Source organism: Embiotoca jacksoni, unplaced genomic scaffold (genome assembly GCF_022577435.1).
Source record: "Embiotoca jacksoni isolate LCO1_2020_lvr unplaced genomic scaffold, fEmbJac1.0.p SCAF_31, whole genome shotgun sequence".
Taxonomy (NCBI): domain Eukaryota; kingdom Metazoa; phylum Chordata; class Actinopteri; family Embiotocidae; genus Embiotoca; species Embiotoca jacksoni.
In genome coordinates this window covers 4,683,538-4,700,985 of record NW_027185383.1, presented here as the reverse complement: position 1 = coordinate 4,700,985, position 17,448 = coordinate 4,683,538, and the positions used below count along the sequence as shown (strand labels likewise).

General features: G+C 40.5%; 2 protein-coding genes across 2 annotated transcripts; one reads left to right on the top strand and one right to left on the bottom strand.

Moving 5' to 3' along the window:
* The first annotated feature begins 84 nt into the window (after nt 1-84).
* On the top strand, nt 85-6,585 carry LOC138207463 (uncharacterized). The gene is made up of 5 exons (XM_069164687.1): nt 85-389; nt 1,947-2,234; nt 3,464-3,787; nt 3,898-4,064; nt 5,323-6,585. The coding sequence occupies exons 1-5, from the start codon at nt 323-325 to the stop codon at nt 5,365-5,367; spliced, it is 891 nt and encodes a 296-aa protein (XP_069020788.1). The 5' UTR covers nt 85-322; the 3' UTR covers nt 5,368-6,585.
* A 5,005-nt stretch (nt 6,586-11,590) lies between these two features.
* On the bottom strand, nt 11,591-13,718 carry mgst3a (microsomal glutathione S-transferase 3a). The gene is made up of 6 exons (XM_069164476.1): nt 13,613-13,718; nt 13,005-13,131; nt 12,829-12,902; nt 12,637-12,694; nt 12,348-12,420; nt 11,591-12,256 (listed from the first exon to the last, which is right to left on the bottom strand). The coding sequence occupies exons 2-6, from the start codon at nt 13,119-13,121 to the stop codon at nt 12,111-12,113; spliced, it is 468 nt and encodes a 155-aa protein (XP_069020577.1). The 5' UTR covers nt 13,122-13,131; nt 13,613-13,718; the 3' UTR covers nt 11,591-12,110.
* Nucleotides 13,719-17,448: the final 3,730 nt, after the last annotated feature.

The window sequence follows — 17,448 nt, the reverse complement described above, 5'->3', positions numbered from 1 at the left end:
CAGAGAATTAGATACAGAGATGAGAGAGTCTGAAAGGTCGAAACACAAAGTTGGGACGGATGAATTCCCAGCGGCATCAGTGACACATTTTGCTCTTCCGATTAAGTCACGTGTGTCTGTTTTCTGCTGCATGCAGCCCGCCGCGCGGCCCCACCCCTGCTTCTCTTCTGCCCGACTCCCTCAGGATATTTTTAGCGCTGATGATGTGCCCTGTCAAATCACGTAACGGAAACAACCTCAGAGCTACCGAACAGAGCTGCCGTGGAGAGCCCGCTCGGTCCGTTTCATTGTGATCTGAGGAGGGAAGCCCGCCGCCTATAAAATGAAATTTGAAATTCATTTGCTGTTTGGCGCGTTGGTGGTCCTTACCGGCTCATCGCAGACAAGAGGTAAGGTGTCTTCCCCGGTGTGTGTGTGTGTGTGTGTGTGTGTGTGTGTGTGTGTGTGTGTGTGTGTGTGTGTGTCTTTGATACAAACCTGACATCCTGCTGACGTGAGTCCTTATTGGTTCAGCACATGATGCTCCAAACTGTGTATTGATCTTATTGAGCTGCAGGATGTTGGTTGCACTTTATTATTGTAAAATTATAACTTTTTATATTTGACTCAGCACCTCAGCAGGATGTGTGTAGATCATTTTAATATTCTCTGATCAACAAGGTGAATATTCTTTCTCAACATGCTTCTCATTTTATTCTGATGTCTGCCCACCACTCTCCTGCCATTTAGAATTCAGTGTATTCCACTTTCAACTAATGCCATAGCAGCAACAGCCTACATTAGACGACTAAAAATCTATTGATCGTAGTCAATCATGGGTCCAAATAATTTTCTAAGCAAAGATGCAAAAACAAATCCGTGGCTCCAGTGTCTCATGTTGATGTTTTGTTTTTCTGTGTCTTACAGTAAAACTGAATTTCATTAGAAGGGTCTATCTCATGGACGGTCTATTTGCAATCCTCCATACTACAGAACACACCCACTTTACTATATAACAGGCCACGTCACTACATGATATAGCCCTTAAATGAATCAACCCTAACCCCTAGAGATGCTCAAATTCTCAGTCATCACGTAGTTTCTGGAGGCCAAACATAAATATTTATGTTATATGAAATAACACTTTATTAAAATGTAATATATTTTCCAGAATATTAACATTCTAAATTTGAGAATAATGAAATCACAATGCTTTAATCTGCATAATAGTGATTGTATTACTACAGAAATTACTCACAAATACATACACCTGCCATTTTTCTCTAAATGTTCTCTTGTCAGTGAGCCACTGCCTCGGTCTCTCATCTTAATTGGCAGCCTAAAGTCAATGATGGACACACTAACAGCACATGAACATCAGAAGGAGAGAAAAACCACATTCTTCGTAGATAAGAAGTAGGCTGTCATTTAATAAGAAATCTTAACTTGCTGTAAAACTAATATCATGAACTTTTTAGCTGCACAAAATCTACAGTTTATGGTTAGAGTTTTACAAGATTTAAGATTATCTGAGAAAATCTGAAAAAAATCTAAACCTTTCACATGTGAATCTTCCATCTGTTTACGTCCTCCTGATAAATAGCTGAGTATGTTTGGGTCAGTTGAGAAACAACAACAAGAAGATTTTGGAGTTTTTTTTGCACTATTTTCTGAACTGAATGCTATATTTTGTAGAAAATAATTGTCAGATAATAGTTGACAAATGAACTGATAATGAAATAGATGGAGTGTTGGTCATGCAGACAAAACAGGTAAATTGAATAATTCTCTTTATGATCTGGGAAACTATGATTTTCTCACAATTGTACAGACAAAAGACAGATTGATAAATTGAGACAATAATCTGCATTTTAATCTATGTGATAAAAATAACTATTACCTGCATCCCTGCAGCAAAATGTGCTTTATACTGAATCAAGAACTAGGATTTCTCTTTTTATTTACAGGTCAGAGTAATGATCTGCCTCCTGTCTTCACTCCTGCTGCCTTCAGTGGAACCTCAGCATCACCTGACCTGACAGAGGATCCTGGAAATAAGGTCACACAGCGGACTCGTGATCCTGCCGGCAGGGACGAAACCTCAACTGAAACCACAACCATTCCCCAGTCAGAAGGAACAGTCCGTTCAGACACCATGACAAATGCAGTACTTAAAACCAACGGGTTCACCACAAGCTCTGCAGCACCAACATCTCAGCACACACATGTACCTGTCGTTGCGCCTACTCCTTCAGGTAATTATTTTATATGCCTCTTTTTAAAAAAAAAAAAAAACTCTGTCTTTATCATTATCAACACAGAAATGATGGTCATCATAATTCTACAACTGTTTATCTATAATTTTCCAGTGCAGTCTCTTTACTTTGCTCAGACTACAGCCTTAAAAATACAACATGCCACATACTAAACACTGCTTATTTGCAAACACAGACTCTGCCAGCAGAATTACAGGAACACACTCCTCCACTGAAACCCCACTCGATTGGACTGATATTGAGAATGTGTCACAACCTCATTTAAAAGATTCCCTCACAGCAATCACAGCATCTACATAGTTACTTGAACTCTTTCTTCCTAGCTGTCCACAAGAGCTGTCAAACGTACTAACACATGCTGCAACTAACAATTGTTTTTATAATCGATAATAACAGATTATTTTCTCAGTTGAATAATTGTCTTTTCGACAAAACATCAGAAAATAGTAAAAGAAAAATGTCCTTCTCTGCTTCCCAATATACAAAAAGGTGTTTTCAGATTGGATTGCACATTTTTTGTCTATAGTACCAACAGGCAGAACTTTCTACAAATTCATTTTATGATAAAAAAAAAATAAATAAATAAATATATATATATATATATATATATATATTTATTTATTTATTTTTTATTTATATATATATATAAAAAAGCAACAAATCTTCACATTTCAGACACTGGGAGCAGTGGGGATTTTTATTTTCTGTTTCTTAACAACAACATCTATCGATGAGTTAATCATTGGACTTAAAGTACTAAATAGACGGAGTACTCCTTTAATTCTATTATGGTTAAAATCCAAGTGGAAACCACAGTTTTACATTTTGCAATGTCAATGAAATCTCTTAGCTCAAAGCTCAATTTGGCGGAGAAGTGAGAGAGTTGAAGTCTGTTGTTTATCTGAATGAGCAACTGCAGAAGTAGAAAGTAGCAGCAGTGAGCACAGAGTTTTATCCACCACACCACCAACATTATTGTTGATCTGAGGAAAGATGTCACCATCTCTGTTTTTTACAGGGTTTCTTGGCATTATCAGGCAGGACAGGTGGAACCTGCAGCTTTACAGTCTGCAGAGGGAGCGATCTGTTTTCATGAGCTGGGTGGTGTAGAGTTTCCTCTGGCTGCTGGTGTAGGGTCCATTTCCTTTGAAGAATTCTCTGTACTGTTTTGAATTGATACGGCACTGTGCTCACATCCCCACTTTCAGCTGCTGCAGACAGCCTTTCATCCACGCCGACTGTCCCGAGCTCCACCCCTCCAGAGCACCTCTTCACCACTGAAGGCCGAGCCCTCTTCACCACAGAAGGCCGAGCCCTCCTGACCGGCGTCTCTGTCACCACCTTTTCATCTCAGCCGGCTCACACAGCTCAGGATGCAAGCTCCACAGCCTCCACCACACAGCCTCACTCTGAATCTACGAACACAACCACCACACAGACCACAGGGCGCCCTCTGACCTCAGCTCCGGGTCGGGCCCCTCCTGGGCCAACACACCAGGAGGTTCCATCTGAGCTTAATGTTGGAGATGAAGGTAAGGTGATGGACAGGTCAGAGAGTTTTATTTTCAGCCTGTTAGATCACGTCATTGTAACTTAAAACTCCACATATATTAATATCATATCCATTTCTGTGTTGTTTTAGACCTCAAGAGGTCCCACTATCGCTCAAGTTCCCCTCTGGACCCGCTGCTGGCTGGTCTGCTGTCAGTGTTCATCATCACCACGGCGATCGTCTTCGTCATTCTCTTCCTCAAGTTCCGCCAGCGGACAAACCACCCAGAGTTTCATCGGCTGCAGGATCTACCTATGGTAAGATAAATGGTTAAGTAATTAAAGGGGCACTCCATCAATTTATGTTCTCCCACAAAGATCAGTTTATTTGTCCTGCAGCTCGGTATCACGCCAAAGCGTGTCACACACCTTTCGGTCCACAAGAGAATACCGTGTCAGTGTCACGTTTTGCCTCACCTATGCGTGAAAAGTACACGTATGAATTACCAGAGTCAAAGAAGGAGGTCATGTGACTGAGTAGAGAGAGTGATCAAGTTTGTGTATGACGGAGGTCAGGGGTGGTTAGACAGAACAAACCCAGAATGTTCACCTGGGAGACCGGAGTTTGAGTCTGATAAGTATCTTACGTGATGTACGTAACATTACATAGATCACTCTTCTTTTCGTGCCTAGTCGAGGCAAAATGTGACACTGATACGGGATCCTCCAGGCATCACACCCTCTGGCATGACATCAGGTAGTCATGAGGCGTACACTCAGCCTAAAGATTTGTATGATGTCCTCTGGAGCTCTAAAGTTAGAGGACTTGGAAAGTGGAGGTTCAAACAAATGACCATTTATCAGGAGGGAGGGGTCCAACGAAAGACGCTATCCAGTTGTTTTATGGGAAATGTAGAATCCATTGTATTTAAAGCATTACCCATACCCGGGGACTGAAAGTCAGGATAATTCGGCCTCCGCAGTACCATTTCCAGTATATAAAAAAAAAAAATCTTAACTTTATGGAAGTCAAAGACTAGGTTGCTATGTCTGAAATTGTGCAACCCCCCAAATCACCAAACTTCCTTCACAGATCACTGTTGGTGGTTTGAAAATCAGCCGAGAACTTGAGTGTTAAAATACCAACCCTTTTTTACAATGATGCTGAGATTATAAACAGACAAAAAAAACAAAAAAAACAATCAGCAACAAAGAGTGTATATAATCAATAAAATCAGTTTAAACAGTTACAGACAGACAGTGGACAATTGTGAATTACATTTTTGAAGAGTCCAAGAAGTGTGAGAATACTGAGGTTACACTGCAGCTGATTTCATATAAGTGCTGTATTTACACTGAAGCGTTTTTTCCGAAGACGGTCCTGCCACGATGTACCTGAAGGCCCAGCCAGTCACAGTATATCCTACCATATATGTATTCCTCATCTCCACTGATGTTTTTAAGTTTTATTATATTGAGATTAATAAGGCATATGTAATTCAAGATCTCATGACCTCATAAATGAGGGCTCTAAAATCATGTACAATCATGATCCTGTTTTAATCATCTTTTCCAGGATGATCTGATGGAGGACACGCCACTCTCCAGATACACCTACTGAAGGAGGCTGCTGTCTTGTCAGTCACCTTCACCACTCAGAGATTAGAAACACCAAAGGAAAACCACTTTGGATTTGAGCCAAGCCTTTGCCTGGGAGCATCTCTTCTGATGAGTTTCCCCATGTGACTGAGGGTTTAGGGTCAGTGAGAAAAATGTTTATCAAGGATTGTTAAACTTTTAAATGAGAGGTCTCAGAGTCACTTCAGCTTTCTTCCACATTCCCTTTAAAGTTCTGGAGGCCTTCAGTCAGGTGGGAACTTCTTATTTTCTGTCTTTCCTGAGGTGAAAGCACCTCTGCACCCCCATGACTGACTCCTTATGCACAGCACTTTAATGTGGCAATAATGGTCACACTGCTCCCTAGGGGACATCTGAGGTAATGTGGCTCGAGGTTGCATGGACTCCTCCGTAACATTAGACAACCTCAGGTTATCGAGCGGGAAATAAGACAGTGGCAGACTGACTGAGGATACTAAGTGCTTTGAGACGCATAGGAAAGTTGCCAACATGCCCAAAACAATCAAGGAATATCTCTTATGTTCCCTTAGGTGACCAAATATTAGTGAAGTGCACTTTCAAACCAAATTACCAGGTTGCCCGCGTTGTCTTAAAGCCGAGGTCTTGGAGAAAGTCTACGCAAACATCACAGTAGTACAGTAGAGGCCACTTATCAGTCAATTGTACAAATTTATGAACCAAGTTAGCTCAAGTTACATGTGGAAAATATTTATTGTTGCAGCCTTTAACATGCAGTTAAACATGTTATGTGTCATCTGTTGTTGGTAGTATATGAAATCGTGAATTTGGTTGTTCTGTTTTTGATGATGAATGTTGAATCCTCCAATGAGAAGAGACCGTGCTAAACCAAATACACACTTTATATGGGTAAATTGTAAATTGTAAAGTTAAAACACACTATTGTTAATGTGTTAAAAAAGTAATATTTATAAAGGATGTTCACACACATACAGCCCTGGTCCGAATCATATAAATACAGATGTATAAAGTACAATTTAGAGTATCTTCAGAAATAAATACAAATGAATTAATTTTATGTGATTAAAATATTATGTTACTGAACAACAGCAACAACAAAGTTCAATTGAATTTTGTGAAATAAAAAAAATACAGACATAAAATGTATGCTGGACTCAATAAATCACACATTTTTAATGATTTTTTTCAGTTCCTCAAACAAAATAAAAACCAATAAGACTCACCTGTGTTTAAGTTTCAATGTTCACATGACCTGAATTAACTAATGAATGATGGTTTTACTGCATGAAAAGGGGCTGATCGTTTCCATTTTCTTTTTCACAATGGCAAGAAGAGAGCCGATTGCTTCAGAAATGATATTATCAAAACACAATCATTAAAAATTCCAAAGGCTACAAGAAATTCACAAGATTTTGAAATCCCTGTTTCAACAGTTGATTATGTTATCAAGAAGTTTCAGTCATAAGACTGTTAAGACGCCTTCAGGATGTGGCGCTAAGAAGAAACTCAGTGAGAGAAGGCTGTGAAGGTTTGTGCGGATTGTGGAAGAAACACCACGGAAGACACCTAAAGAGTTTGAGGCTGACCTGCAGCAAGTCGTGGTTTCTGCACACTAAACCAAGCAACCAAGGGCTCCATGAGCAAAGGTCAAAGAGGACACCACTGAAAGAAAGGCCCAAAAAGGTAAGACTAACGTTTGCAAAAACGCTCATAGCCAAGCCATTATCGGTCTGGGATAATATGAAACTAAAGCAGAGCTTTATGAGAATGCAGTGCATCAGTGTGTTTATAGGTGCAGAATGAAGCCAAGAACACCCCACCTACAGCAAAACCTGGAGGAGGTTCTGTCAGATCTATCGTGGGGCTGCTTTGCTGCCTCTGGAGTCACTGAATGTATCAAAGGAAGAATGAAATCAGAAGACTTCCAAGTCATTTCAGAGCAAAATGTGTAACCAAGTTTGAGCTGAAGATCTTGGGCTTTGCAGCAGGACATTGACCGTAAGCAAACATCCAGCAGCACAAAAGAATGGCTGAAAAGGAGAAATAAAAGATGGACTATTGTAAATTGGCCAGAAATGAGTCCTGGTCTAAATCCCATTGGAAACCTTGTGAGAGAGCTGAAATCTGCCACTGCAGAAACGATTCCTGCAAACTTCAAAGAGCTTGAATGCACAGCAAAGAGTGGCAGAAACCACCGGCAGACTGGACAAGAGGCTTCTACAGCACAACATGTTGTTACACGTGTTTTATACATGAAATTGTCTGCTGTGAAAAAAGGTCTGTTCAGCTTCTGTTTCACTCCACATAATTTGCTCTGGTCAAGCAAGTGCAGTGGCAAAGAGGAGTCTACAAATAATTTGCTTATTTTAAGGGAAAACTGAAGACATTTTGCGGATTTGTTTGAAGAATTCCCACTGAATAAAGGAAAACTTTATCTTAATTGTCATCTATCTCATTCCTAAATGACTCTAACAATAATAGTCCTTGTGTGGCTCAAACAACTTAAAAACAAATATGCAAATTACTCAAAAACACAAGTGTCTTTGCCATGAAATGAAAGACAGTTTTAGGTTGTTAGGTTGTTTCAATTCACGTTACATTTGCTTTTTTGAGGACATGTGTGCATTCACAATGACTATTGTGGCAACATGTAGGACTGATTACTTATTCCATGACAGACAACACAAACAAGTATATAGGATATGTTATTATACTGTTGAAATAAAAAAAAAAAACTATAAGCTGTGATAAGACAAGAAGGCCGAAGTTAAATACCCCCAAGATTAGGTTCTGTCAGTATTTAGTACCCTCTGCTTGTATCTACTGAGAACATCTGAGTTCTTTCAGACCTGAATCTCAACCTCGAGTGGTGTAGTAGTTAACAGTGAGAAGATTCTAGGTTCAGTCTTGGGCCTGGGCCTTTCTGTGTGGAGTTTGCATGTTCTTCCTGAGCCTGTGTGGGTTCTCACCAGGTACTATGGCTTCCTCCCACCATCTAAACAAAGTGCCCTCAGGTGTGAATGGTCTGTTTTGGTCTGTGGTGGACTGGCGACTTGTCCAGGGTATACTCTGCCTTTGCCCAAAGTGAGCTGGGATAGGCTCCAGCCCCCATGTGTCCCTGTTCAGGAAAAAGCATTGGTTTAATTGTAGTCAAGTCTCATTAAAAGGACACAAAAAATCCAAATGAATGAAACGAAGACACGAAAATATAATATTAAGGAATGCATTGATAAAACATGTTTTTAATTATATGCGGTGTTCACTGACCTTGACAGAGGAATTTAAGGGGAAAGGAAAGTGAAGGTTCTCCTACTGAACTCATGATGGTGAACTGTGTGAAGACATACAGAGGAGAGAAGGATGAACTGCATAAACTTTAGAGATCAACTCAACTTTAAATTGTTTTCTCTGTTCAGAGTATTGCTTTATCAGTCAAATACAATAATAACTAAATAAGTGGGGGAGGTTCAACTTTGAGCAAAATGCTCATGCAGTGGTGGATATGGGAGCGTAGCTCAAAACCCCTTGACGACATCAGCCACCTGAAGAACAGCGACATCTTGTGGGCTCTTAGCGTTGCTGGCAGGAATGATAATAAGTCAGCAGAAGCTATGCTTTGTGGAAGTTACATTAAAATCCACCTGTTCAAAGTCAGCAGACATTTCAAAGCAGAGAAACCACTGTAGAGAAACTGATTACTGTTATATTAATGCCAGCAGGACAACTGGTACTCGGCCTCTGTGTTAGAGGTCAGCATGAGCAGGCCCAACACTTTTTGGGTTAGGTTAGGTTAGGTAGTTACTTTATTAATCCCCGAGGGGAATTTTTTTTTTTTCCGCTACAGCAGCATACAGGAAGCAATAAATAATAATAAATAATAGAAAGCAATAAAATAGCAGTAAAATGGCAGTAAAAATATTAAATATAAAATATAAGATATAAAGTATAAAATGCACAGTATATACAGTACAGTATATATCTATATATTATATACAAACAACCAAGAACACAGACAACAGTGTTATTGTTGTGTGATGGATTTTGCCAGAGGTGAGTTATTGTACAGTCTTATTGCGGTCGGCAGGAATGATCTCCTGTATCTGTCCTTGTGACAGTGGAGCTGGAGGAGTCTTTTGGAGAAAGTGCTCCGCTGTCCCTGCAGCAGGTGGTGGAGAGGGTGGACAGGATTATCCAATATGGATAAGAGTTTGTTCAGCGTCCTTCTCTCTTGCGTCATTTGCCTTCATCTCATCTTTTGCTGCCACTGTTGTTGTTTCAAACATCATGTTAATGCTCTTATCCAGCTTTTTTACTAAAAATGATGTTGCTATTTATTTCCAAAATTTTACCAACATACTGAGGGCTAAGGAAATTACCTAGATGTTCGTGTAATATGCAGAATATATATTGTTATATTATAGCAGTAGAATTGTTGTAAAAATTATATTTCAGAAAATCTGAACATGGGAAACCTAGCCTGATTCCTCCAACTGCGTGACATTTCTTGTCTACCACACTTCACAGAGAAATGTTGTGATTTTTACTTCACGGCACATTTATCTGACTCCTTAACAGACACACTGAGTGAAGTTGTACAAAGACGTGTTGTATTAGATTTGAAAAGAACCAGTGTAGCAGAAAAATCATCTGTAATGGTTTCAAAAGATTTTGCAGTTTGAACCAATATTTTCTGTATTATATGCTGTTGAAATTAAGTGAGTAATTTAATCTTCATTAATGCTGGCTGTACTTGATGTTTCAAACTTCAATAGTGTAATATAATGTCCAAGTTAGGCTAATTGCCATCAACAGAAAAAAAAAAAAAACTGCAACAACACTCACTTTAAATCTTATTGTAAATACTTCTAGGTTTGCTTTGTGTGGGTTCTAATTTACAATGTTTACTTTCAATGCACTATTGTTGTATTATGGTGAAAACAAATTCAGTCGTGAAGACTTCCTTCAGAAAGTCATGATAGTAAAACAGTAAAACAATAGAAAAGCAGAAGTTCAAAAGATGGCTTTGTTTCTCTTTTCAGTTTCACCAGAGCTGCACGTGGACTGTGGTTTTTAAACCAAATCTCAGTAGGCCTCAAAGCCTGAAGCTGATACTGAGAAAAATCTCAGCACCTGCCCTCTCCAGAGGCTCTTCCCTGGGGTCCACATGCAGATTCCCCTCTGGCACACCACCTGTCACTCCCTCAAACACTCCATCTCATTTTCTACTAAGCTCTCCACCCGGCTGTCCACCGAGCTCTCCCCCCCAGCTCTCCCAGATTCTCCCCAAGCCTTCCTCCTTGGCCTCTAGTCCCAGAGGATGAACACTGGACTTGTGAGGTAGTTCATGATCAGCTCAAGTTCATCATAAGAAGGCTGCAGACAGACAGCTCCCTTCTGACAACAGAGACAGTCAACCAGCCTTGTACAACATGTCTCCCTTCAATGCCTCAGGCAGACACCAAGGGCCAACTCAGACCAACCAAAGTGGGTCAAAAACCTGCGAGCCACGATTATGGAGAGAAACGAGCAGGGTGGCAGCAGGGGATGTAAAAGACCCTCAGAATTTAACCCTCCAGCAAAGCGCTCAGTCAGAATGATGTGATGCGATTTATTATAAAGCGAGGTTATATATTGTGTATTTGTTATAAAGTGATGTGATTTATTGTGACGTGTTTTAATTTGATTTGAGGTGTTATAAATAAACGTTACGTATTGTGATGTGTTTCAATGGGATGTGACTCGAGTTGAAGACAGTTGGGACAGTGAGAAGCAGCATCGTAGGAGTTTGGTACCTGAATCTGTATTCAGTGGAGTATCATTCACATGTGCTGGAACTTAAAAAAATGTACCGTCGTGTCTTTTTACTCACTTCTTGTTTAGCAACAGCAATAACATGCAGGTGAGCTCTGGAATGTGGTGCCGTGTCATTGTTACCTGTACAAGTCTCTTTTGTCTTGAATGGGAGTGTTCGAAGCTCAACAGCACTGCGGCGTTAGTGCACCTGTCGAAACAAGTAATGTGGACTTTGAACAGACAACCGCTCCCATTTCACACACACACACACACACACACACACACACAGATACACAACCTCATATTCAATGAGTGCCGCATTATACTCCTGATAAAAATGTCAAAAGATTATTTATGACTACTTTTTATTATTTATTACCAGGTTTTCATTGTGACAAACAATATCTTAAAAAAATAAAGAAGAAAGTCATAAATGGAATTATGAAGGATTTTAATTGACAAAAGCAATACATTTGACCAACCATTTTCAGTTATTTGTAAAATGTGACTTTTTCAGCCTTGCAAATGCAAAATAAGAGTCATATTCTGGCACAAAGTCTAAAAAAAACATAAAAGGTTAATTTCCCACTGGAACTGACTTTATTATTACAGCCGCTTCCTTTTTTTTTTTTATTGCAAAAATACACAATATTAAGTCTCATGTGGCCAATTAATTACAGTTTCTAAATCAGTGTGGAGTTAAAAATGCTAGGGAAGACAAAGCGACAGCTCCTAGATGTAAAGGGAGTGCCGACCTGTGACTGCGCCTCATTAATGATCCTAAATGAGTCAAGTTCTGCTCTGGAGAACCGATCAGATCACTTAACAACACGAACATTGCCTGACTTTACCTGTTACACCGGTTAGAGCTCAGCACACATGTCACAAAATTTACTCTATGTAAAGTGGCCATAATTATAATATGATTTGAGTGAGTCCAGCCTGGAGACCTCATTAACAACTGGAGGTTACAGAACGGAAGGGCCTCATCCCCCGCGGCCCCGTCCAGCCCAGCAGGTGGCGGCCAAAGTTGAACGTGGTCAGAATCATCCCAAGAAGAGCCACGTTCCCAAATGCCCCCCTCATTCTTTTCTTAGGATCTGATTGAGATGAACAGCAATAAATAAAAATAGCACCGTGCTTTATGTCACAAACGGAGGTAATGTTGACTGGAAACGTGAATTTTCTTACCTCCTGTAGAGTACCCGTGTGCGTACACCTCTCTGCTGATGATCCACACAGCTCCAAGTCCACTGGTTAGACGCTGTGACACACACACACACACACACACACACAAATAAAACAAGATCTGACACTTACTGCACATTCGTCTTTGAATTCCTGCATCCAATGGCCTTATCAGTTGAAACCAACAACTTTAGCTCAAATGTTGTGCTCCAACAAAGATATATATGTATATATATATATGCATGTGTACAATACATGCTGATGTAGCATGACAGTGCAAAAATAAACTTACAGGACAATTGACACCACCCACAGCCAGGCAGAAAAGAAAGGCGGGGTAGAGCTCCAGGCTGGTGAGAGGCGAGAGCAACATGTTAACTTTCACCTGCTTTTGCTTTGATAACTATCAATCGTGGAAGCATGGTGTGATATCACAGTGTGTGCACACTGAGGTGGCCTTCTCCACGTTTCAGTGGACACTTACGTGTTTTGGTGTGCGCGCTGGATGCAGTTGAACGTGTTCCCGGTTTCCTGGTCATCGCTGTACATCTGAGGATACTGCAAGTCAAGGCAGGGCCGGTTTATTTGTAGCAGCACCTTTCAGAAAGCCACTTTAAAGTGAGGCTGCATCCTGCCACACATTTGAACACTCCCACTCACTTTCACGTTGTACTTCTTCCGGGCTTTGCCTACTTTCATGGCCAGATGTCCAATCATGACCATACTGGCAACTCCAGTTAGCACCACATAGCCATACTCCTTGGAAAGCACAACCATTCTGACAAACCTGGAAGAGGACAGCCGATTAGTTCTCCAGCCCTAACCCACAACATCCTGTCACATTAAGTGCATACAGAGCTGTGGAGCATCTTATTCAGGTTCCCATTAGGTGCTATATAGACCTAGGGAGCATATACAAGTTCTGGTTACTCCACATTAAAGTGCATGTGTCATGTCTGCGTTTTCGAAAGTAACTTTTACTTTTTCTAAGAAAGGCAATGGGGGTTCGTTTCCGGGTTCAATATCATAGAAAGAGACACATTTTCAAGCCTACTGTCCAACAAATGACTTCTACATCGGACAAAAAGGAGAACGCAAAGGTTTTCAAAGAAAGCGAGGCGGTCAAACGCAAACCGTAGCAGCGCAAGGACGCCTTTGGAGACGGAAGGTCAACAGAGGACTCCGGCAGCGCCATCATTTGCCAGATTAAGTTTTAAAGCGTGCACATCGAAATAAAAGTCGCAGCACTCACAAAAAAATCGTTTTACCTCAAAGGTGAACGCTGAGGCGAAAGCTGCAACACAGGTGGAGACGCAGCAGACGAGGCGATCACGCTGAAGTTTCCGACTCGACTGCGTCCTTGTACGTAAGGTTTACGTAACGCAGAGACACAGGGAGGGAGGGAGTGGTGGAAGCCTCCAATGATTGTCTATCTTTCTTTTCTTTTCTTTTTTTTGGCAGTTTTAATGTTAATATGTGCTAAAGGTTGGCGTTAGGTTGGCAGTGGGTTCTGTCCTTCCCTCTTTGCCCACACATGAACGTAAAACAACCCCGACCCAGTCGTTGTCTGTAACACTTCCCGGTCGACAACTGGTTAACCTGCTCCGTAACGCCGTGACATCTACCATGTCCCTGATATCAGCGGTTTATCTGGCCACTGCAGTTAAACTGCTCCACGGGGACATTTCACCAAATTGTTAATTCTACCAATTCCACTTCCACCTCCACGCGCCGTGGAGGTAAATTACCTCCAGGTAAATTGCGCTGCCACATTGTGTACGCGCGTTACCGTTGGCAACGTGCTCCCTGTTGTTGAAGAGCAGGAACAAACTATTTTTTTTTAGAAACTAAAACTTTACACATACTTTTCTGTATTTAAGATGTGTTTTGACTCCTTTGCATTTATTTCTTACTGCTTTTATTTACTTTACTGGCAAATAACCGAATACATGCTCCACAGCACTAAATTACCTTTTAAAGTATTGTAGGCTAAACATTAGAAATATGTAAATACATTATTGCATTTGCTCCACCTCAACCTGCAAGGCTACTTACAAAACCATGAATAGTAATAATAAACCAATGATCTATGACAAATAAAGATATAACACTTATGCATGGGTATTTTTCTCCAATATGAGTACTTTTACTTTCGATATTTAAGACATATTTTAAGTATCAATACAAGTAGTAGTACGATACAAATAGTAATAATCAATGCAGGACTTTCACTTGCAAAAAAAAGCAAAGAAAACCAGAGTCGTTGCTGCAAATCTGAATTTGTTGTCTGTTTATTGGAGTTTTATAATTCATTGGTTTACTTTCCTTAATTTAATATTTACAGCTCACTATCTAAAACTATTAAGAACCAGTAGTATACAAATACAGCTTGTCTGCAACGGACAAGCAGTGATTTCTCAGAGAACTTTCCTTGAAAAGAAAAATATGTTTAATCTTCTGAGTTGCAGAGAAGACTTACCTTGAAAAGATGATGTGACTGGCTGTTCACCTCTCCCTCTCGGGTTTCTTATACAGCCTGAACTGAAAAGCAGAGTTTGCTCTCTCTGTGATACGGTTTCCATTTATGTTACAACTTTTACTTCCGAGTTAATCCTGTTTTAATACAGACATTTTGACACAGCATAACAGGCACAGGTGCAAGTCTGATCAGTGATGGCTCCATTCTTTTGAAGTGCCCCAGTATAAGCCATGTCTGTGAGTCAGTGCAAAATAACACGCTCTGATCCAGAGCCCGCCAGACCCTTTTGTTTTCCTTTTGGAGGATGGAGTGCAGCCAAATAACCTGCAGTCTGGTGAGGTGAAGAGATATCTGACAGGACAGGGTTTCCTGTATCACATGTCAAGCCAAGGTGAGGTATATGCAAACCCCTGTTAGTGCTGTCATTTCTTCAACAGACTCCTACTACAGTTTGAGCTGCTAACATGGGACTAAATTCAAAAAAGCATTTCAGATATTGCCATATTACAACGTGATATGATTAAAAGTAATTGGGTGCTCCAGTGAAGCTATTTCATGTCTTCTGACCTACACTCAAAATAGATCAACTTGCATGGCAGTTATGACAAAAACAGTTTTTATGGCTGTAGATAGGGCTAAATATGAGGACAAGTTCCTTTTAACAACATTACATCAACATGTAAGTAAAAGGACTAAAAATGATTACAAACACAAGCTAATTAAAGCTTTTTTTTTTTTTTTTTTTTTTTTTTACAATATGCTTTGCTTTACTTGTCAATATTTTGCTTTTTTTTTTGTCATGTCATGCTCTGTAGAATGACAGTGCAAAAATATTTGTAAGTGAATCAAACAGTAAGGAGGGCATGATCGTATATGCTCCCAGGTCCCAGGGAAACAAAGGTGACCAGAGGAAGATAAGGGAGAGATTATGGTGTAGTAGGAACAACATGAAGCCTGTAGTTTGAAGAGTCTTGTCTGATGGTGGAGGAGACACAAAGGAAAACCTAATTTTATCTTTTATATTCTAAATAATTGCTACATATTGGTAGATGAGAAGAGTATTTTTAGAACATCTTGAGGCTCTCATGTCTAAAACTAACTAGCTTCAATGCTGCAGACATTTTTCTGTACCCTTCTCCAGATCTGTGCCTCGATACAATCCTGTCTCGGGGGTCTACAGACAATTCTTTGGACTTCATGGCTTGGTTTGTGCTCTGACATGCACTGTCAACTGTGGGACCTTATATAGACGGTGTGTGTCTTTCCAAATCATGTCCAATCAACTGAATTTACCAGGTGGACTCCAATCAAGTTGTAGAAACATCTCAAGGATGATCAGTGGAAACAGGATGCACCTGAGCAAAATTCTTTCATATTTTATTTTTAATAGATTTGCTAAATTTTCAACAACAAAAAAAAGTTTTTCACGTTATCATTATGGGGTATTGTGTGTAGAATTTTGAGGGAAAAAAAATGTATTTAATCCATTTTGGAATAAGGCTGTAACATAACAAAATGTGGAAAAAGTGAAGCGCTGTGAATACTTTTCAGATGCAGTGTAATCTGTATATCTTCTCATTAAGTCAGAGACTCTCTCCTTTAATACTGCAACATTCCTTCAAATTCAAGTATTGTTTGTGTCAAAAGCCATTATTTTATATATTTCCCAAATTCCAACCTGACATATGTGGTATTTTTTTTTGAGAATTTGGGATTTCCTTCTGAATCTAGGAACAAAATTTCAGGATTTGAACAATGTTTGTCTGAGCTAAGAGCTCCAGCTCGTTCTACGTTTGTGCTTAATGTGTCATCAAAATCAGTGAAGATAGATTGGGACAGCCGTGTGGGCAATACTTAGCAGCCTGGCTGCAGACCATGCATCGGTGAAGACAGTAAATAAAGAAGACATCTGCATGGCTGCTGACTTCACAAAAACATTACCGAGTGTTCGTCACTAGATGTCCTCATAAAGTCACAGGAGGTCCCTGACACTAAACAGCTGTGTGGATTAGTTCAGTCCACATGGATGGAAGTGTGAAAAGGCATTAGGTTGAACGCAGGCCTCCTGCTCTGACACAGCCTCGGGGTAAATACAGGAAGAGGCTTCTGTGCGTGTGAGATGAGGAGAGTGAGAGCCCGGTCAGTCAGTCAAACAGCAGCTTGTTGACTATCGGCTCAGGGTAGTTTCTCTAACCGACTGTCGGCGGCCACATCTGTCCTCATCCTCCTCCTCCATCATGCTGAGTCTGATTCAGCCCTTCAACACCTACACACAGAACCAAGAATAGACTCAGGACTCATACTGAGACTGGAGAGAGGAGGAAAAACAACTGCCTGCCCGAGACCACCCTGTCCCATCTCATCTCGTCCCGTCATCTGCTGCCTGTGTAGCCACTGGGTAGAGGTTGAATTGAATGGGTTGGCTGCTTGTGTGATATGTCAGTCATTATCATATAAAATCCTCACTGCATTTGCTTGAGTGGTGTAGATGGGGCTGATTGGGATCCCCTCTGTCAACACATTGTCATCATTGCCCCACATAGCCTGATGTGATGCTTCCCAGGTGTCAGTTGCACCTGCTTCTCTGACAGCCTCCACACACCTGAGGCAGGCTGATAAACAGTA

What these genes read in the sequence shown, in the direction of transcription:
- mgst3a (XM_069164476.1), bottom strand. Translation starts at nt 13,121, where the DNA reads ATGGTTGTGCTTTCCAAGGAGTATGGCTATGTGGTGCTAACTGGAGTT. An exon ending in TGGGTGGTGTCAATTGTCCT is followed by an intron (nt 12,421 to 12,636) that starts GTAAGTTTATTT and finishes TGTGTGTCACAG; the next exon opens with CGTCTAACCAGTGGACTTGG. An exon ending in ACACGGGTACTCTACAGGAG is followed by an intron (nt 12,257 to 12,347) that starts GTAAGAAAATTC and finishes CATCTCAATCAG; the next exon opens with ATCCTAAGAAAAGAATGAGG.
- LOC138207463 (XM_069164687.1), top strand. Translation starts at nt 323, where the DNA reads ATGAAATTTGAAATTCATTTGCTGTTTGGCGCGTTGGTGGTCCTTACC. An exon ending in CGGCTCATCGCAGACAAGAG is followed by an intron (nt 390 to 1,946) that starts GTAAGGTGTCTT and finishes TTTTATTTACAG; the next exon opens with GTCAGAGTAATGATCTGCCT. An exon ending in GCTTAATGTTGGAGATGAAG is followed by an intron (nt 3,788 to 3,897) that starts GTAAGGTGATGG and finishes GTGTTGTTTTAG; the next exon opens with ACCTCAAGAGGTCCCACTAT.